This window comes from Capricornis sumatraensis, chromosome 15 (assembly GCF_032405125.1).
Source record: "Capricornis sumatraensis isolate serow.1 chromosome 15, serow.2, whole genome shotgun sequence".
NCBI lineage: Eukaryota > Metazoa > Chordata > Mammalia > Artiodactyla > Bovidae > Capricornis > Capricornis sumatraensis.
In genome coordinates this window covers 21,809,012-21,831,342 of record NC_091083.1, presented here as the reverse complement: position 1 = coordinate 21,831,342, position 22,331 = coordinate 21,809,012, and the positions used below count along the sequence as shown (strand labels likewise).

The 22,331-nt window shown below is 38.7% G+C and overlaps 1 protein-coding gene across 10 annotated transcripts in view; it reads right to left on the bottom strand.

Annotated features, from left to right (window-relative positions):
- The window catches only part of PARD3 (par-3 family cell polarity regulator), a 568,914-nt gene that overhangs the window by 242,137 nt on the left and 304,446 nt on the right, over positions 1-22,331 (bottom strand). For all 10 annotated transcript variants that reach the window (XM_068987362.1, XM_068987365.1, XM_068987363.1 and 7 more), the window contains 3 exons: positions 14,280-14,371; positions 11,981-12,064; positions 996-1,121 (listed from right to left, as the gene is read on the bottom strand). In XM_068987362.1, the coding sequence (XP_068843463.1) occupies positions 996-1,121; positions 11,981-12,064; positions 14,280-14,371 (302 nt within the window). The remainder of the gene's footprint in view (positions 1-995; positions 1,122-11,980; positions 12,065-14,279; positions 14,372-22,331) is intronic.

The window sequence follows — 22,331 nt, the reverse complement described above, 5'->3', positions numbered from 1 at the left end:
TTGAGGAAGAATGGAAAGTTAGCAAAAAGAGACTGGTGGACTCGAACGTCTTATGAACTTAATGAAGTATATGCATTAAGCAACGAGGATGGACAGACTTTGTTGAAACTAAAAACAACCCCAATATAAATTTTCATTCTCAAAAATGACAAAACTGTCTACAACTACTGTTGAAATGCTGGGTCCTGCACTGTCAATCATTCGGTTACACTGTAGCTTTAAGCATAAGGGGTATTATCATTTCAATATTAAGAGAAATTAAATATAACCTCTCTACAACATTATCCAATAGGACTTTTAAAAATCATTATTAAGTACTTCCTTGCAAGGAGACCAATCGAGTTTTTAAAGAAACATACTTAAAAATACACTTAGAAAACTATACAAAGTGACTATTATTTATCAGAAAAATTAATCCAAGTCTCTACATGCAAAAAAACCCTCAAGAATGCCAATGCAGCTTCAGTGACCCAAGAGCAGTTGGTTGCAGTGCAACTCCAAGACCAGGACAAGAAGCTCCTCTGTTTCATCTGGATCCCTAGTCAGGTCTTAAACCGGGTCCTCATGATTCCTGCTCATTCTTGCCTTACTTGATAGGAAATGGAGAATTTGTAGCTTTTTAATTGAATAAGGGCTTGAATCAAGATAAGGAAAATCTGCCTGCTTGTCATGTTATGTGTGAAAAAGTTGGTAGTGTGAGCTAAAAGTGTAATAAAAGCTTGCAACCTGGTGAATTTTCTAGAAGGTGAGGAAGTTGCCAAATTGTAAAGCCTAAACTGGGCCCATAATATCTGAAGAAGTGCTGTTAGACTATAGTCTAATGGTAGTGATTACCTGGAGTTTGATGAAATTTTTAGAAGCTAGAGAATGGCAGAAAATTCCCCTCTCCAGCAGGAAGGCAAAGACCACAGACACGTGGTCCAAGGCACTCCCATTGCCTGCACTTTGTCATGCCTGACGCAGAAAAGAGCAGCAATGAGGCAGCCCACACTTACTGTTCAAATCTTCTATTTCGAAGGTCGCCATCATTAATCCTGACAATGCAATCATTCTCATGAAAAAGGTTTTCTTGTTCAGCTTTACCACCTTTCTCCAATCGTTTTACTAATAACCCCAGGGTTCTGGAACATTAAGAATGCAAACTGTTACACATGCAATATTACCACTGTGCACAATACCCTACTGCTTTAATGTTGGTATTATATTTACAAAGACTGCCTAATAAAGGGGTGCATTAAATCACTATTCAGACATTTTAAAATAACACCAACACAAAAATCATAATGGCATAAATGGTGCATAGAAAGGGATCTTTTCAATAAATATGAGCAATTGTTTCTGGCGTGTCAGAGTCATGCTTCTGAAATAAAGTGTACAATTCTCTCTATGCTTACAAATGCTCCCAACAGAGCCGGCCCCACGGCTCGGTGGCTGAGGCAGTGGGGAGAGTGAATGAGCATGGATTTGTGAGCAGTCTGGCAGTTTCCTGTTTCAAGCCAGCTGGTACAGTGCTGATGGCAAACCCATCTTTCCATGAAAGGAAAGGTAAGGAGGAGAAGCTCACCCTGGTGCATTGCACATTTGAGAAGGAGAATTGGGAAGATTTCAAAAATAGAAGAGTTTCCATTCCTGGCATCTGAATTTGATATTGCCTCATGTTCTGAATTTCAAAACTTGTTAGGTCTCCCAGAAGTACGTAATTTGTTGCCATTATTCCCTTCGGAAGAAAATAGGAAGCCAGGGACAAGTTCCAATCTTGGCAGTCACCATTCAGCTCTCAGAGTTAAGTCAAACTTGAAGTAGAAAGAAAAGCCTGAGTGAACTTTTAGAGACCAAGATTGGTGGGGGGGCGGGGGGGAGGGGCAGGGGGAGGGGAGGGACACTATTGCAAACGTACTTGGTCTGGAGCACCAACTCCTTGACTGACAGGATGGACATTCCATATACCCCATAGAAATAGCAAACACTACATATGATCACAGCTTCATAAGTAACAGGAATCATCACCTAGTTCTGATGCTCTGATTTACTTGACGGTTACTTGACGGTTAGCATCTATTCTATATCATGATCATGTTAAAATTTTTATGAATTTACTCTCGGTTTGTCCCCAGCTTAGATTTTCTTTCATAATCCTAATATTTAGAGACACAAAAAATACCCATATGGAGACTAGCATTTAGAATCCTGCATAAAGTTGAAGACACCAAATTTCCAATCACCTATCTGTATTTTCCAACGGAATACAATCTGCAGTATGCACTGTCCAACCTACTATATGTAGATACTGTATGTAGATGCTCCAATAGATTGCATCCTTAAACCTTCGAGGTAATTGTTGCTGTTGATCTCATTGCCCTGTCACTGTTACTTATACACACATCTTATCTCTATTGTTTGCCCTGTTAGCTCCTGGAAAGTGGGGAACATGGGCCTGAGCTTGTAATAAGGTCCTGACAAATGAAAACTGAATGAATAGGTGCTTAGGTTTATCTGAGGCAAACAAGTCTCCTAACAAGTTTTTGCAAAATAGAATAAATGAAACAAAATGCAGAATCAGATCCTCTTTTTCATGATGGTATCATTTATACCAAATACAGGACTGAGCTGAAATTCATTGAGGTGAAGGCCCTTTTGTTTTTTGGGTGTTATTCTATAGTTTAACCCTGTCTCTTTGATGAATATTTACTGAGTCACTATTGATGTCATTCTAATTTTTATTATTAAATATACTGAAGAGGCACAGTGTCTTACTATGGTTAAGTACACCTACCACAAGAATTAAGAGGAGATGACATTTAAATTGCCTTTTGGTCATGTTAATAACTGGGGATTAACATCCACTAGTGTAAGAGTCTAAGAAACTTGGTGACTAGTGAAAAATATGGCGTGGGTCATTGTTAGTTACTTGCCATCATATATTGGAACTAAATGAATATAAAAATGCTCTAAGCTCAAAGGTAAGAATATACTGACCCAGCTGCATGAGACTAGAGCTGTCAGAGTCCCTGCTTGGCAGGAAGTGATATCTTACTGTGCTAACCAAAGTGCACAGTAAATGTAAAGTGACTCCTAAAATGTACTCAAGCCCACAGTGTACCTTCCTAAGCTTCCCTATGATTTGTCAGTGTCTATGGGCTTCCCAGGTGGCTCAGTGGTAAAGAATCCACCTGCCAATGCAGGAGACACAGGTTTGGTCCCTGAGTTGGGAAGATCCCCTGGAGAAGGAAATGGCAACCCACTCCAATATTCTTGTCTGGGAAATCCCACAGACAGAGGAGACTGGCAGGATACAGTCCATGAGGCCACAGAGTCAGCTGTGAAAAGAGTGACTGAGCACACACACACGCATGGGCAAGGGAACAAAGTGTTCTATCCAGAGGCATCACGTCATCAAGATATACCCATGTCTCTGTTGAGTGGGACAAAATAACAAGAGAAATCAAACTGAATCACAGTTATTGGTAATAGTGGAGCCAGGAGCAGACACGAGGCCACTTTGCCATCCAAGCACCCACCTGAGAGCACAGCAGAGAGAAAAGATGACTCAGCCACCCACACGCAATCCTAACAGAACCACGACTTGGTACCACTTCTGTTGCTAAAAGCTGCCTCAAAGGACCAACAACAGTTCTTTCAAGTTCGTGTGTTCAGCCCCTGAGTAAAAGCATGGCCTACCAAGAGTCACTCCAGTTAATTAGTTTTTAATCAGTGAGATCATGAGCAATTTCTCAATACAGTTACAACATTGCTGTTATCTCAAGTGTCTAAAAATTATTATGTTTTTATATATTCTGAAATACTTTGTGTATTCTGAAATAGAATATTTTTAGGGAAATGGAGAAAGTCAGACCAAGTTTAATGGAAATTACTTAGCAGGTAGCTAGTATCAGTCATTTGTTTAAATTTATAAATTTATTTCCAATAAAACCTTTCAGTATCTATAACAGTTTAAATAATCTAACTTGGAAATCTGTAATTTAATTCTACAAGTGGCATTAATATTCTTCAGATGAATAGGTCCATGGATTTATATTCATCTAGATAATCATTTTTCTTTTCTTAAATCTGCTTTTCCCCTCCATGGGAATCATTCCAGGATAATAACATACAGTAAAAAGGCCTGACATGCTTCATTCATGAAATGGCTTGTCTTTCTATATAAGCCCTCTTATACAACCAATTGCATGAGTAATCCTCACATACAGTAAAAATGCTACAAATCAAAAACAAGTATGCTATCATATTTACATGAAATACTGCCAAAGTTTATTAAATGAGGTTTTAGAATCCAACACTATTAAAGTAGTCGCAGAAACCTCAGAATCCTCTTTCACAGCACTAGAGACTAGAGAGCTGATGGGGTGGTTGAGGGTTGGGGGTAGAGGAGCAGAAAGGGAAAAATTTCACCCTGAGTGACACAGCAAGTGATCAGGGAAGCAACAGAACAGACTGAATTAAGGAGACGTTAGTAGCCTGCTGATTTCTAAGTACTTGACCACACTATTAGAATCATTCTCTTCAACAGAATGGTTTAATTGAAAAGGAAAAAGGTACAATCTGCAAAATTATGCCATTTGGTTCGCTAGGTGAAAATGATTACAAAAGGAATGGGAAGGAACGATCAAAAAAACTTCACAGTAAAATTGAACTGATAACATGAAAGCCAAACAGAATGAAGAGGACCCTCTGAAGGGAAATCAATGGGAAGTAATAACAGAGATTTTCATCTTCCTGGAACGTTGTGTCTGCTAGCAGAGACATCTCCACCCCCTCCTGCCCACGAAAAGGCAGCCCAGATAGTATTCATAATTAGAAACAAATTTTAGGAGTCTGGTTTGCAAATTCAACCAGCAACTAGAATTCCCTCTAAAGGAATAAAGAAGTGAGTGCCGATGCTGTCGTGTTTCCCTTAACACTCTTATTAGAGAGAATAATTAAAGGTCGTGAAGGTCAGAGCGTTTTGGCATGACTCTATCCCAGAGTAGAGAGTGGTTTTCCTTCTTGGCAGTCAGTACCAGAATTCCTTGTTAGGGGCAACCACTTTTCATCAGAAGAAACCGCTTTGCGAAAGACAGAAGAGCCAGGAGAGGGAGAAGAGGAGTCGGGCAGTGGGGAGGGCAGGCCGCTTGGGGAAAGGACCAGGGGCAAAGCACCAGCCTGACTGTGCTGGCAGGTGCAGGAGGGCCAGCAGGTCATGAGTAACACAGCAGGGAGGTCAGCGCCGGGAAGCCACAACATCAGGGCTCCCGGTTACATGGGGCAGCACCTCTCCACCTCCTGCACGAATTTAATGTGAACCCGACTTGGCAAGATGCCTTCTGGGCAAGTGGATTTCTTCTGGTAAACTGAAAACACCCCCAAAACTACCACCCTTCCCTGGTACCTCCATCTTTTCAAAAATTTAGGGGAAAACACACTATGTCTGCTATGTACAAATCCCACTTCTGAATGAATTTCCTACATTAAAAAATACGTAAATACACACATATTTCTTTGAAGTCTTTCACCATGGCTTTTGTACAATGTTTCTTACCCCCAAAGGGGGCAAAGAAGGAGAACGCAGCCCCAGAGAGCCAGCCGTGGAAAGGCAGCATCTCTGTACATGATTTTGGATGCGTAATTAGAAATTTAACTGCTTAGATTATATTAAGGATTGCACCACTACATTTTTACAAGGTTCATTAGCCTAATTATACACTTAATTAAAACAAACTCAGTCACACATGTTAACATTTTCAATCCTAAGTATAAATTACAGCCAATGATAAAACTGAAAATAAGTAACAAATGTTTTATTGACATCTAAATTAGCTGAGTAAGTGTGACTTTTGCTTTGATAACGTAAACTCCCACAACTGCCACCCAGCTGTATGGAAATGATCATAATTCATCTTAATAAAAGCTGACACAGTGTAAACACCACAACTACAGCAAAAGCAGAGAAGACATGAGCAGAATGAGCTCCCAGCAGCAGGACCCTCTCCCCTCACTGAGCCCGGGACAATGGGCTGGCAATGACCTACATTCAATCTCTCAGAACCACAGTAAGAACTCCAAGTTAATATAGCCTTTAGTGGATGAGATAAAGTGGACCAAAACATGGTAAAGTGAAAATAGAGAATTCCTTAAAATAAGGGCAGAAATAATAGGCATCATACTACTACATTTTAAAAAGCAAGTTTTATCTAAATGTAAAATACAACTTTTCTCTCTAAAACAAATGCATTTAATATGTCCCCTTGATTTGAACAAAATGAATCTGCAGCTGAGAATGAACTGAAGTCTTCCAGACAAAAGGATACAGATTCAGTAAATAAATTGTATTTTTGGGGAAATGAATTAAAATAGAGTACTCAAAGTGCAAGAGGATATTCATTCTTTTAAAAGTGAATAGTCAGTCTAAAAACTCTAAAGTGAACTGAAATATACAAGCCTCAAATAAAGTTATTCTTAACACCTGAGCTGTTTCCATGAAATTCAAATCGGCTGTAATTCTTCATTAACAAATACACCCAACTACCTAAATAAGTGTGTACTGAAATTCTCAAACTTATGATGTAACAGTAAATTTTCATCTCATATTCATGATAGAAGAGATCATTTTGAGATCATATTCCACTATTCTACAGTCTCATTAGCACTTGCCTAGACAACCAGACCCAAAGAATTGATGCTTTTGAACTGTGGTGTTGGAGAAGACTCTTGAGAGTCCCTTGGACTGTAAGGAGATCCAACCAGTCCATCCTAAAGGAGATCAGTCCTGGGTGTTCACTGGAAGGACTGATGCTGAGGCTGAAACTCCAATACTTTGACCATCTGATGCGAAGAGCTGAGTCATTGGAAAAGACCCTGATGCTGGGAGGGATTGAGGGCAGGATGAGAAGGGGACGACAGAGAGATGGTTGGATGGCAATACGACTCGATGCACATGAGTTTGGGTGAACTCCGGGAGTTGGTGATGGACAGGGAGGCCTAGCGTGCTGCAGTTCATGGGGTTGCAGAGTCAGACATGACTGAGTGACTGAACTGAACTGAACTGAGACAACCAGAACACCCAGCATTTGCAGGCAATCTTAAAGCACATCACAGGTAGATAAGTGGAAGGTGAAATGTCAATACCATTCTTATTATATTAGCTGCCACTGCCAAATACCCCACTAAAGGAATCTTACACGCGTTTTGTAAGTTTCTGTATTTTCTTATTTAAACCATACAAAGTCACAGGAGTGTCCCAGCCTTCAAATACGAAGACTGAGGCTAAGTGAAGGAAACCTGCTCAGGCCACACTTACTCGAAAGGCAGAGCCAGGAACTGTCCCAAGTATCTGTGGTCTCAAAAAAGGTGCATCAAAATGCATCTCTTAGCCTGGACTATTGCTAACAAGCCCTTGGCCAATAACATGAAGACTCAGCATGTGGTTAAGGCCATCACTGTCTGCCACAAAGAGGGAAGACAGCACAGGCAACTGGGAATTCTGGAAAGAAGATGAGCTTTCTGATTTTGATGTCTTATGCAACAAAAAGTAATATAATAAAGGTTCAGTGACCTAAGAGTTAAAACTAACACTATTTATAACTCATGTAAGTATTAGAGGAGTCAAGTTCATAGAATTTAACTGAATTATTAAGTAGATGAGTATTTTTCTTAAGACCTTCCAAATATGTCCAGTAACTTTTATACAGAATAGTTAAACCCTAATAAACACTTTTTTATTTGAGACAAAAATTATTCAATTATGTCCATTACAGAAAAGAGACAGAGAAGCAGGCTGCACTTTATTAAGAATAATATGCTTTAAAAAATAAAATAAAGAATAAAATTTAATTTAAAAAAGAATAATATGCTTTAGCCATATGTGTTTCCATACGGGAAAAGATTAAGAATGTCTTCTATAAGTTAGACTGGGACCAAACAGAAGAATAATAGCTAATCTAAAAAATAATACAATGGTATTTCTCGAAAACCTTCAACAATTTCTCTACTATTTACAGAATGAAGTCTCACAGGCCATTCATAAAGTGCTTTCTAAGAGCCATTTCCAATACACTCTGTTTCGAATCATTATTTCTCAGCAAATCACACACATTTGTATGGAACATCGTCCTTTCGTATATCCTCTTCCAGGAAAGAAGATCTTTTCAGACATCACTAGCATTAAGTCATATATTTCCTTTAAAGAACAGATCAAGTTCCGTTGCTTCAAACCTCCACTTCCTCTAAATCCTACCACACACGTGCATCAGGTTCTTTGGACACATAGTATAGATCTCTTTATACAGTACATATTTCTCAGTTAGACTTTAAGTCCCTTAAAACTACAAAATCTTATTATTTCATAAGCCCAGCCCCTATTTCAGAATATACATTTTATCTTGCTTTCTAAATATTTAATATTACAACACAATCATATTCCTAAGTAATTGGAAAGGCTTGGGAAACCTCTTTAACATCAAGCCAGGATACATCCTTATTGTTTTATTTCTAATGTACCTTAGATATTTATTTTTATATGTATTTTATTTCGATAGCAATGCAGAGTTAGTAGGGATAGTCAAAGTAAGCTTCGCTGAGCAATACTGTTGGGCTAGGTCCTAGAAATTTAAAAAATTTTAACATGAAACATGGTTTTTCTGCCAAAGGAAATGACAATTACTTGGCAGAGCCTTCCTGAAAGTAGTAGCACTTGTGATTTAAATAAGGAGGTTATGTTTGACATTTAAAATCAAGAGGAAATGAAATTATATGTGTGAAGCGAAAATTGATTTCAAGGTAGCGAAACTGTGAATAAAGAATTCTGGGTGGGGATCAGCTAATTTTATATTTTTGAATAAAATACAGGATGATAACTAGAGAAAAACAGAGCATCAAGGGATATCAACATAGTGTCTCCTGTGCAGCCACTTGTCTCCATTTTTAATACCCAAAGCAATGGCTGGGGTAGGGCAGCCACAAGCCAGTTGTCACTAAAGAACATTCAACCCACTCTAGAAAATGGCCTCTTTAAAACTGATCCAGCAGAATCTTTATTCAAAAAACTTCATTGAACACAGGCCAAAATAATACCGAATACATAAGTAGCTTTAAAAATTTATCTAACATTGACTTCACATTTTTTTCCTATTTCCCTGAATTATGTTTGATATTTGAGATGTTTCGCATCGAGTTTCTTCTCTGTAGGATGTGTGATTCCAATTCTGTACTGTTCCTTAAAACTTTCTGACTTTGAAATGGAAATCAGAAAGCAATACTGACATGTATATGTCACTTTTAGAAAAATAAGTATTCAGTAAGTGTTATTCAATTAATTACATTTCCAAAACTGAGAGGGGGCCGAGTATGACTGGAATTTTGCACAAAGAAACTTATTCTCAGAAATTTCAACTTATATCCCACAAATGTGTATTCTTTTATTCCCACTGGATAATACATGCAATTTCTTCACGAGTTCCACTTAATTTCCTCCTTTACACTATTCTGCGTTGCTTAATTTGCCCTCACAGTCACCATGGAGCTGATGCAGCATCCTTCACAAAGTGTCATCTCAATTAAAATCATCTTCTACAACAAGCCAGCTTCAGTTACCTAATTCAGACAACCCCTCCCCATCAACTCACAATGTCGGCATTTATCACATAATTACAATAGTGTGAGTTCCTGGCTATCACTCCATCTTGACTGCACATCCCTGGAGAGAGACCATGTCCCATTCATCCTTGTTTCCCAACACCTAACACAGGAACCGTCACTCAGTAATGCTTGGGAAGGTTTCTGACAGACTGGGAAGAATGTACTTGTCAGCATTTCTGAGAACAAGGGAGATGGGTGTGTCTGGCTCCTGAAGATTGGCGGCTAGGATTCTGGAGGAGCCCTCCTGTTGCGCTCTGCATTTTCCGCCTCACTCCAGAGAACCAGGAGTGTCAAGACAATGAGGAAGCTCAAAGACACATTACAGGTGTTAGGGGGAAAAAATTCTGCTCCGTTTTCAAAATTGCTGATGCCTAGAAAGGGTTTATAAAGAATCTCATTGTCTTAATCTCTTTGTCCCTTGTACAAGAATGCTGTACAGGATTTTCTTCATTACATTGCCAAATCAACAGGGATTAAAAATGACACCTAGTTCTGCAAAGGGATCCTTGTCTAGTTGAATGAGTTCTGTATATCAAAATGAAATGCCATGGTAACCAGTAAAAATACCTTCCACTGAATTAATCTGCAGTAGATTAATTTTTCTATCTTACAGTTTTTTTGCTTTAGGCTTTTTACCTATTTTATCCCAATATCCTTTCACACAATGCCGTAGAATATGTGTAATAAATGACAGAAAATAGCATGTTTGAAATATTGATTCAAAGCTGGTCTATACACAATTAAGTCTCAGTTGTGATGAGTTATATTCCACAAGCAGTTAAAGGCACACTAGTATTGGGAAGCTATCATTCATGCATTTTACCCTCTTAGCTTATTTTTCTACTCATGAAATAAATGGAAAAGGGATTTAACTTCTCAGATCATTTAAAATTATAATTTTTAAAGGAGATAAAGGCAAGGGCCATTTTGAAAACAACTGAGCTCATTTAAATGAAAGTTCTTTGATGAAAGTTCAATGTTTCTCTAGAGTTTTAAAAAAAGAAGAAGAAAAGAAGGGAAAAAAGTAAAAGTGGTCATAAGTCTGTGAATTTAACACCCCGCTCTCAATTCCAGGAGAATTTCACATCTTGTTAGATAATGCTCATTTTCAAGCCTCCTACTCCAGCAGAGTTCTAGGTAAATCAATGCATCAGCTTCCAGACCTTCCATAAGGCATGTGCATTACCAGAAACATGAAGTCTGGACACAGCACGGTCAGGAACATACACTAGGAAGGTGGTACAACTGTTCAAACACTTATTTTAAAAAATTAAACAGATAATTCAGTCACATGCCTGTAATTGACATTCCAATGTCTCTTACAACATATTAGATGCTTATAATTCTTTGGCAAGAGTTGAAAGAATGTTCTATGTTCTCACTCGCTGGCCTAAGGCGACTTTCCAGCTCCCTGTTTTCTTTTCCCAGCATAAAGGAAGTTTAAAAATAAATAGATAAAGGGATAACAATAAAAGAAAGAAGTTCAAACTAAAAAGCCAAATAGATCATAAATATGTTTCAGCTGGTAATAACTAAATAGGTAAATAAGAGAGGATGAGATTAAACCTCAAAGGTTAATGCCTCTCCCCAAGCCCCAAGAGGAGGCAGTATTTCATGGATGATGAAAGGCTCATCAAACATTTGATTAGTTGATGTGATTAGCTGCAAAATCAGTTCTTAGTATTTGAATATGTATAAAACAAACAATAATTCTTTCATTGAAAACAAGCAGCAGGGTAAAAGAAACTCATTTAACATTTGACATTTTTAAGGATACATGTTCTAAGAAGTAATGAAGTCATACTAACAAACAGTGCAAAACTGTGCCATTTGGGTGGGCAGATTGAAGAGGAGACACAGATCACATGGGAGGAAATAAATCTATAGCTTCTCTAACTTAAAAATTTTGGAACACAATTATAAAAATCATTTAAAATTAAAGAACTAAACAGACATATAAACAAATTTTCAATGAATCATTTTCTATGTTATCCAGGTAACTTATACTGGATACATGTTTTCCAGGAAAATGCTTGAAGAACTTCCTTACCTTTGCACATTCAGCTGGAGTTCTGGCAATAAAGGCTATCATCAATTTGCAGCGTAGTAAAATGTTTGCATGGATGTGATGAACAATAAAATTATTAGAATAATTTAAATGCCCGATTTCTTCATCAGCCTAAGTGCTTTTGTGATTATGATGCATACGTGTGAAGGAAGGCACGGTGGCCCGCAAATGAAGAGGCTTCTATTAAGCATATGCTAACTCAACACTACTCTACATCTGAGCATAAATGAAGATAAAACACTGTACATTATGATTCAATTAAAAACCTGCAAGATACGTTACCTGCCGCCTCGAGCACTGAAAGGCACTACATGGATTCCCAGAGGCCCTCCATCGTTGGGGACTTGTACGAGCTTTACCATATCACTGTGAGACAATGATGAATGAGGGAGCATGAACATGTACTGTCACAAACCAAAACCAAACCAAACCAAACACAAAACTGCAACGGCACAGACACACGGTAAACAACAAAAGAGACAAAACAAAAATTCCAAGGGGCACACACGCATATACATTCACATTCTGGAAGAGAAGCATGGTGATGAAAGCACATTCAACACTACATACCGGCACGCTAGTCTGATGGCATGGGAGGGGAGCAATCATCAGAAATAACTACATTAAAAATCACCCAGGACATTGCTCTTCTGTATACTCCAAGTCCACATTTTGTAATCAGATCTCTAGACTTGCACTGAAAGTTTCCCATTCTAATATCTAATCAAGGATTATGAAGACTAACGGGCTAAAGATGTTTCCATTGCACAGCACTTTAGAATTTACAAAGCGCTTCTGAGCAGGTCATCTCATTGATCCTTCCAATAGTCCAGTAAGGGCACAGCTCTGCCCCTGCAGGTAGCTGTCCAGATAGGATGCCACCACCCTTACTCCTAACACCCTACCTGCTGTAAGCTCACTGCTCATGCCGGTGACACAACCCTAGTGGGCACCCATGAAAAATCGAACAATTGCCTTAAGAGTGTTTGTAATTGAACTCTAAAAGTCTTTACAGTATTTATATGAAGTTACATGACTTCATTTGCAGATGTCTACTACATAACTACAGTACTTTAATATGAATATCATAAGCCCAAATTTACTGCAAATTGGTGTAACCTGGAGAATGTAAATTTTCTAAACCATTTCAATGAGATTTCACTTTCTTTGTTGGTATTTCTGTGGGTATGAGCACGGCACAGAAATCTAAACAGTACTGATCCGATGATCAATATTTGGAAATACTACTTCAACTAGATATTAGGTATCTGGTTTAAGGAAACCTGGACAAACATAAGTAACTACCAATGGACTTGATCAGGATCCCAGGACAGTTCTTATGCACTGGAAAATGCCAATACTTCAACTGTATGCCTTAAATAAAAACCTGAGGTAATCCTATGTACTATAAGTGCCCTGGTTATGTAATACAAAGACTCAAGAAAATTAAAGATTGGAATATCAAACAAATCAAAATTGAAAATATGTATATAGATTAAATCATATACACTACTTAGGACATTAGTTAATATCCTAATTAGCTAAATTAAAATTTTGTCATATTGCAAAATATTTACTAAAGTAATACTATTTACATGGATATTTAATTTTTTAATGTTTTCATAGAATGTCCTAAGATGCTATTTCAGATATCATTAATAGCATTTGAACATCTGTTTAATGTCTGTTTGTCAACTAAGGATAGTATGGTATTTTTAATACATTTATTTATTTCATAGTCTTTCTCAAAAGAATTACAATGGTACAAATATTTCTTAAATGTAATTACTTAGAGAGCACTGGGTGCTGAATATCCAAGTATAATCTGATTTGGGAGCCTGTTTAATTTCACTGAGAAAATTCTTATAACCCTTTCTTGGAAAACCAAGAAAAGACAAAATTCAGAGTCTAATTATTAATATCACCACCCCCAACTTTTACCCAAAGTCAAAGAAAAAATTTAGAAATGGCTGCTCTAAGGTAACTCAGACAAAGTCTTAAAAACATCTTCCATTCAAACCTGACGTTATTTAAGATAATTGCAAAGTTGTGACAATATATGAAAGCTCTTCTTTGACCTTTGATACTTAAAATCATGTTCAAGGTCCCTAACCTCTTATAAGGTCCCCATCAAATATCTTGATAGACTCTATTTCTTCAAGCCAATCAAACATAGACTAAAATGACTAATGCTTACCTGATCCAACTAGTTTTTCAAGTATGTTTACAATATCTTTGTCAACTTGGCAAAGTTGAAAAACAAACAAAACACTGACATACAAAAGCAAACTGAAAGCAGTGACAGTGCCGTGAGCCTGACAAACATTTTCAATCAAACACTGCTTTAGACTACCATTTAATAGTATTTGCCAAGGCATGGAACCCAGCAGGAACCTGTGAATTTCCATGCTATAGCTCTTACATTATACCATTAACTCAGTAGATGAAAGATGCTCTTTGGAAAACAAACCAGTGCAAAGCGTGTTTTAAATAAGCACAGACATTCCGCATGCCATACGCTTTCGGAATACTTGCTGCCATCGGTGAAGCTACAACTTAGCTGAAACTGTCAGTAACTTACTCCAGAGAGAAGTTGGGGATGTTCTCCACACCAGTGTCGGCATGGCCCACGGGTTCCACGCGACTGCTGTCCTCCTCTGCGACATCCTCATCCTAAACGGAGAGAAGCACACCCCGGGTCAGGTTTATCCTTAGAAAGCGCATGAGAAGCAACTGGATAAAACTGGAGTCTAACAGGCATTATGATCACGTTAACTACATCTCTCGTCTAGTGAGGATGGCCTTTAGTGATAGCATGGGTTCGAACATGTGAAAAGTTGTATTTTAAAGCAGTAAGTCTCCCGAGTTAGTATATCCCAGGGGGTAAACAAGATGCCTCTGCAATAAGGAAAGAAAACATTAGGACTTATACCTATGTTAACTTCTTATTGTTTTTACTCCACCTTTTGGTATATTTAATGCGTAAAAATCAGACCCAAGGTAGCGGAGGAGACGGACATGCACTCATCTTCTCATGTGAGAATACCAAAATTGTAACTAGCCACTGAACAACCACCAACAACCATTGTAACTAGCAACCAACAACCATACAGAAGAATGGTGGAACCCACCGAAAAGAGATGCCCCACAATCAAGGGCAAAGGAGAAGCTGCAACAAGATGGTAAGAGGGACCCAATCACATTTAAACTCAAACCTCATACCTGCCAGAGACGGTTGGAGGACACAAACAGAACCTGTGTGCACCAAGACCAAGGGAAGGAGCAGTGACTCCCACAGGAGACTGCGGCAGACCTGCCTTTGAGTGTTTGAGGGTCTCCTGCAGAGGCATGAGTCAGCAGTGGCCTGCCACAGAGACGGAGGCTCTAGCAACAGCAGTCCTGGGAGTCCCAGCGTATGGCATTAAGTCATCTTGAAGGAGGTGACCATTAGCTACACAATAGAGCCGCCAGGCGGGCGAGTCACAAACTGGAGAATAGCTATACCAAAGAAGTTCTCATACTACTGGGAAAGTTCTAAACCTCACAACCGACTTCTCTCACACCTGTACATGACTACTGGAAAAACCGTACCTTTGACTATATGGACCTTTGTCAGCAAAGGGATGTCTCTGCTTAATACAGTCTAGGTTTGTTGTAGCTTTTTTTCCCAAGGAGCAAGTGTCTTTTAATTTCATGGCTGAAGTCACTGTCCCCAGTGATTTTGGAGCCCAAGAAAATACTCTGTCACTGTTTCGATTTTTTCCTCATCTATATGTCATGAAGTGATGGGACCAGATCCCATGATCTCTGTTTTTTGAATGTTGAATTTTAAGCCAGCTTTTCCACTCTCCTCTTTCACCTTCATCAAGAGGCTCTTTAGTTCCTCTTCACTTTCTGCCATTCACGTTGTGTCATCTGCAAATCTGTTGCTGCTGCTGCTGCTGCCAAGTCGCTTCAGTTGTGTCCGACTCTGTGCGACCCCATAGATGGCAGCCCACCAGGCTCCCCCGTCCCTGGGATTCTCCAGGCAAGAACACTGGAGTGGGTTGCCATTTCCTTCTCCAATGCATGAAAATGAAAAGTGAAAAGGAAGTCACTCAGTCATGTCCAAGTCTTAGTGACCCCATGGACTGCAGCTTACCAGGCTCCTCCATCCATGGGATTTTCCAGGCAAGAGTACTGGAGTGGGGTGCCACTGCCTTCTCCATCTGCAAATCTGAGGTTATTGATATTATATACTGGGTGTCCTTGATGGCTCAGCGGGTAAGGAATCTGCTTGCAATGCAGGAGACACAGATTCAATCTCTGGGTCAGGAAGATCCTCTGGAGGAGGAAATGGCAATGCATTCCAGTATTCTTGACTGAAAAATTCCATGGACAGAGAAGCCTGGCAAAGGGTCACAAAGAGTTGGGCATGACTGAGCAACTAAGCATACATTCATGCATGCATACTACTGCTCTGAATATATTACTACAATGTTATAATATACGAATAAATGTACATTATACTGGGGACAGATATTTAACATTTTAATAATCCAAACAGTTGAGACCATTATAAATCTTAAAGATCAGCAAAATTTTCAGTTCAATTGTCAGTTCCCTAGTTCCTATTAACATAGGTTGTCAAAATGAATATGAAGTTAGTACAATCCTAGACTTAAACACTTCCTCCTGTGAAATGTCACGTAAGGTTATCCTAAGCCTACTGAGCGATCATTTAGAGGTAAAGGCAGTAAGATCTTAGCCATGTTTACTTCTGTTACAAAGGACCAGGTGCACAAAAAGGGACAAAGAGTAAGCTAACCAACTCCCAGCATTGCACTCTCCCTTTCAGAAAGGCAGAGTGTTAGTAAAAAAAAAAAAAAATTATATTCCAACATGTTTTAGAAATTGCATAAATATGCCAGTGCTTCAAAAAGTACATGTGGAATAAATGTGATGGTTCATAAAAGTCTATGAAATGTCACCCAGGAATATACCTCTCTTTGTCATCTTGTCCACCATCTTTTCACTACGCAGTTCACTAACAGTGATGTTGGCTTTGCAGGATCATCTAAATAAGGATAAACATGTCTGATGACATCAACAGTTTTATTATCTAAATTAGAATACTTAGAAAAGACTCAGAATCTCCAAACACAGTGGCTCACGTGGGCTTTACTTCGGCTCCACAGTGTCTTACACCCAGCAGGTAGTATGCAAGTATTTGCTAATGAAAACAAAATCACCCTCAGGAGTCTCTGGGGTAATATGCTTCCAAATACAACTCAATAAAATTTATTTAATTTACATCTTGGAGGTTTATGTGTATAATTTACATACCCATAATTTGTTAGGTTTATCTTTTTCTACTATATAAACTTGACAACAGTGAGCTTATATATGAACTTATTAAACCACCTAATGAGGGTCTACCATTACAGAAAAATTGTATATTTCTAACTCATAGTATAAATGTATAAGCCATTAACAGAGACATCAATCAACAAAATGATAAGCAATGGCTCTAAGTTCAAGACAGAGCATCAGATGATATTTCAAGTCACTAAGGCAATATGAAGGCAAAGTAGTTGCTAATGCCCAATTGCCTCTGAGAGTCCAGCAAAATAAGAAGCTGGATGTGCCGAGCTCTTCTATGAGTTTAGATAGACTCCATGCATCCTCAATGGTGGAGCACTGCGTGAGGCCAAGCTACTTGAAGAGTGATGATCCTGTGCTTTGAGGGGCTCTGCTATGTCCTTCTTAGTCATTTATCTCCTTTAAGCACCATTCAGTTCAGTTCAGTTCAGTCGCTCAGTTGTGTCCGACTCTTTGCAACCCCATGAATCGCAGCACGCCAGGCCTCCCTGTCCATCACCAACTGCCAGAGTTCACTCAAACTCATGTCCATCGAGTCGGTGATGCCATCCAGCCATCTCATCCTCTGTCGTCCCCTTCTCCTCCTGCCCCCAATCGCTCCCAGCATCAGAGTCTTTTCCAATGAGTTAACTCTTCACATGAGGTGGCCAAAGTATTGGAGTTTCAGCTTTAGCACCATTACATAACACATTTCAAAGGTGAACCAGCATCTTGAACCTGCCTAAGAGTCACACTCACAATGTAAACAACAAACTCCCAAAATTAAGCTTTTCCACTGGGAGTTGGGATAGAGAGGGGAGAAACACAGTAGTATATAAATCAGATGGAAAACATACAAATAGTTTATGGGTTATGGACATTTAGTTTCAGGATTCATTAATAATTTAAGCACTGCTGAAACACCACCACGACATACAACTGGCAGAAACACCTAGGCGGCACTGGGAAATAGCCACATAAATGAAATGCCCCAAACTACAGTGATGAAACAGCAACTAATAATTGACACATTCACTGTTCCCACAGTGGCCATTATCAGGGCCCCAAGAGCATGGAGAATATTATTTCATGTTGCTGCATATGGTGTTCAGTTATTTTGCAAAATTCACTACCCTGAGGCTGGGCTGCAATTGCTGTGGGAACTACAGTTTCTGAATGTGTACACATCAACTCCTATACTGCTTTATTTTGTTGTTTTGTACTTTTAAGAGCTGCAACTGAGCACAGTCACTTTTAGCAGGAGTTATACACTGAATTCCATTGTAACCATAGTAAATGAAGCTCAGTTATGAACTATGCCAAATCAAGATGGAAGGCCTAGAGTATTAGTTTAAACTACGCAGTGTGAAGAAAATTTTTCAGGTGAGTCAATGTACTTTTTGTCCTATCCCGTCTATTTTACAGCAGAGAATAGTGGTTAAGAGCTCAGTTTCAAAAATTAAACAGACCTGGATGTGAAAAGTGAGTGTGCCATCTGCCAACTTTACATCCTTAAACAAGTTATATACCCTTTCTGTATTTCTATCCCTTCTTCTGTAAACTAGGAACAATAAAACCATCTAATTCTTCTTAGGATTACTGAGAGGAATAAGTAAGATAAACCCACGTCACAAATCATAACACAGTACCTGACACGTGGTAATGGACAATAAATGTTAGCTGTTATTGAAATGAGACACAGTGAATACGTGACATATAAAACATACCTCAGTAATTGTTTTAGGGTAATGTTACACAACTATAAGATATTTTAAGAGTATATATTCACCCTTTCATACTTTATGCCTTGCAGTAAAATTTAATATTAAACATATTACCCACTCAATTAAATACAGAATGTATCATATACATTTTAGAAAGTTGCATAAAACCCATAATTTCTTGCACTTTGCTGTATACAAAGTACTTTCATCATAAAAGGGTTTCAGAATGAGAAAACATATCAAAAATTATAAACAACTAAGTGCTGTGTTGCTGTGGTTGTTCATTCACTAAGTCGTGTTTGACTCTTTGTCACCTCATGGACCATTAGCACGCCAGGCTCCTCTGCACGCTACTATCTCCTGGAGTTTGCTCAAATTTTTGTCCACTGAGTCAGTGATGCTCTCTAACCATCTCATCCTCTGCTGCCCCATTCTCCTGTTGCCTTCAATCTTTCCCAGCATCAGGGTCTTTCCCAATGACTTGGCTCATCACATCAGGTGGCCAAAGTATTAGAGCTTCAGCTTCAACAACAGTCCTTCCAATGAATCTTCTACCATCCAATAAATGGCAGGAAAAAGAAAACACCACGGGTTGCTAGTTGAGGAAATTTTCAGAGAGGAGACAGATGTGAAGACCTGTGATGGGGCTGTGATTTCATCCTGCTTGAAAGCTCTAAGTTAGCCTGCCACATAGCTTCATGGGTATCACAGAGGACACCTTGGTTCAGAGACAAAGGACAGTTCATTACAGCAATGGCATCAGCCAGAGTATCTTCCATTTGTGTACTGATTCCTAAGCTAAAATTCTCAAAGGTGATATGAACAGGGCCCGGGGACACCGGTCTACACAGGAGAAACTGAGCCCAGGGAACTGGAACCCTTTACACAAACATTTTGCACGCCTGCTCACTGTTTTGAAGGGAGACACCATGTCTGTCTTCCAAGGTTGTTTGCTCTACACACATCGTTGAAAGAAGAGTGCAGCACAAAGGCCTTCATTCTCAAGATGTACAGAAATGCAAAAGAACCATGGAAAATTATCTCCCAATAACAGAATTTAATCTGAGCATCGCCAAGTGGTAGCATCTGTAGGCCCCTGGGGGAGGGCATGGCAACCCACTCCAGTATTCTTGCCTAGAGAATTCTATGGACAGAGGAGCCTGGCGGGCTACAGTCCATGGGGTTGCAAAGAGTCGGACGCAACTGAAGCGATTGAGTACACACACACAGCGTTTGTCTGATCGCTAGCAAACTAAAACTGGGAACATGATTAACACACGCTCTATGATAAGAATGTCTTTTGAACAGTAAAACATTAAATTCTACTACATGAAATAGTTAAACCATCTGTATCAAGGGAAAAACATATTTTTCAACAGAGAACAATATGACCAACCAAACAAAAACAAAAATCAAGTATGGAAAAAAAAAATCAAGTATAAAAAAATGTATAAAAAGTCAAATATAAAAAAAAAGCAAGTATTAAAAAAAAATCAGACAAGCAAAGTCTTTACTTCCCCTGGTCCTTTCCTATCAATTTATCTTTGGATGTCTTCCAGTAAAACCCAGAGAACTCAACGAGACAATGGACAGAACCCAAGGTAAGTCCAGAATATGGCGACAGTCCAGAGAAGATTAGAGCAGCAGGACACAGAGGTCTGGGAAGCCCGTCTCCATGAGAAAAATCATAATAATAATTACTCTGATATTTTTTAGTATTTGGGAGATATTTTCAGAGACCTGATAGAGAATGACGGGGTGGGACACAGATTAAAGAGATAGACAGAGAAAACAAACCAAACTGTCAAAATGCCAAAGCAATTAGCTCCAAGAATAGCGAAGGAAAATGTGTAGGAAAGGAAACGTAATCAGAGAACCCGCTCGGCTAAACCGTGAGCAGTTCTCACATCGCTATATAATGTGACACTGGGTATTGATTCCACTTGGAATTTTCATGTAACAAGACGTAGAGGAGGGGTATCGGGAAGGTAAAAGTGGCATTAAAGGGAAAACCCCATCTTCCATAATGACAAAGCAAAAGATGTCAATAGCTCGTAACCACAAAACAACAACATAAATATTTTATTCAGAAACGTGGAAGTAAATACCAGAACCAACCAACATCTGCATAGATTGGGAGTTGCTGCCTCTAGGGAGAGGGGCTGGGGGAACACAGAGAGTGCTAGTTTTTTCATTAAATGCCTTCGAGTATGCTGTATTTAATTTTAATTTAAATCTGGCACCAGGTTTACTTCAAATAATAAAAGATAGGAAACCCAACGGGCCAGGAAGGCAGTATCATGGTCGTGTCCCTGGCAGGTGCCTTCCTGGAAGATGCCCACGACCTTCTCCTGTGGGTCCCCCGGATGACAGTTCAGTTGCACAGGAAGACACTTACAGAGGCTGGATGCAGAGTGCTGCCCTGGCTCAGGAGACTCCTGCCTCAGAGAAGCCAGTATGCCTCATGACATCACCAAAGGGACAGCTGCTTGTCAGATATTTACAGTTTTTCCAGTCCAGATACAATTTACCAATCAGAATAATTTAATTACCATACAAAGATTGTTCACGGAAACCTTTATCAGGTTTCCAGGAAAAGGGAACAAAACAAAACCAAAAACCTCACCAAAGTTTCTACTCTTGGGCAGAGGGGGAAATAACTTTTGTTAACCCTTTATCTGTGATATAATACTGATCTAAGCAATGTTTTTAAGATGGAAGAGTCAAGAAGTAAAAGGAGAGAGGAAAAAAATGAAATTAGGCTAAATCTGTAATTATCTTTTTAATTTTAAAAATTATCTAGTTGTATTTTTTCCTTCTTGGGCACTAAATATTTTCTCTATATTCACAGATTTTTGTTAATTACATCATTAACAAAAGTGGATACTATTGCAAAATAGGACAGAATTGGTAGTTAGAACACTTAAAATCTGAATCCTGCTTCCATCATTCATACAAGAGGATAAACTTTGTAATTGGTTTGTTTACAAAACAAGGAAAATTGTCTGTTTTATGGAACACAATAAAAATTTACCCAGAAAGCAATCACCTGCATCTCTGCATTCATACTCTTGAGTTCTGAGGATATATATATTTTCAACAACTATTACTTTAAAGAAAAGCCTACAATTTCAAGAAATAATTTACATACTGTCTAAATGTTTTTTAAAAACTTAAGTTATACTTGCTTACTTAAATTTCCAGCATACCAGTCTGATTTTTATGTTTAGGAAGAAGAAAGGAAAAGAAAGTTCTGATGATATCTTGCTAAACAAATTTATAATATTCTTCCTCAAATGTTGTTATTATTTTTCATGTAAAATAATGTAACCAGTTCAATTACACTGCTACACAAATGCTCAACTAAATGATCTTTTTCACCTTTTTGGAGTTTTGGGATTCCAAAATTTCCCAAACTTAATGAGAGATACATTAACTCTTAGTGAGCCATAGCTTCCAGAGAAAGTATTTACTTGAATGTTGACAGAATGAATTAAACCACTTTGGGGGATCACATTTGGTGGAAAATAAATTCTGAGGGGAATCTGTTTCCAAGTCCCCTGAGTATC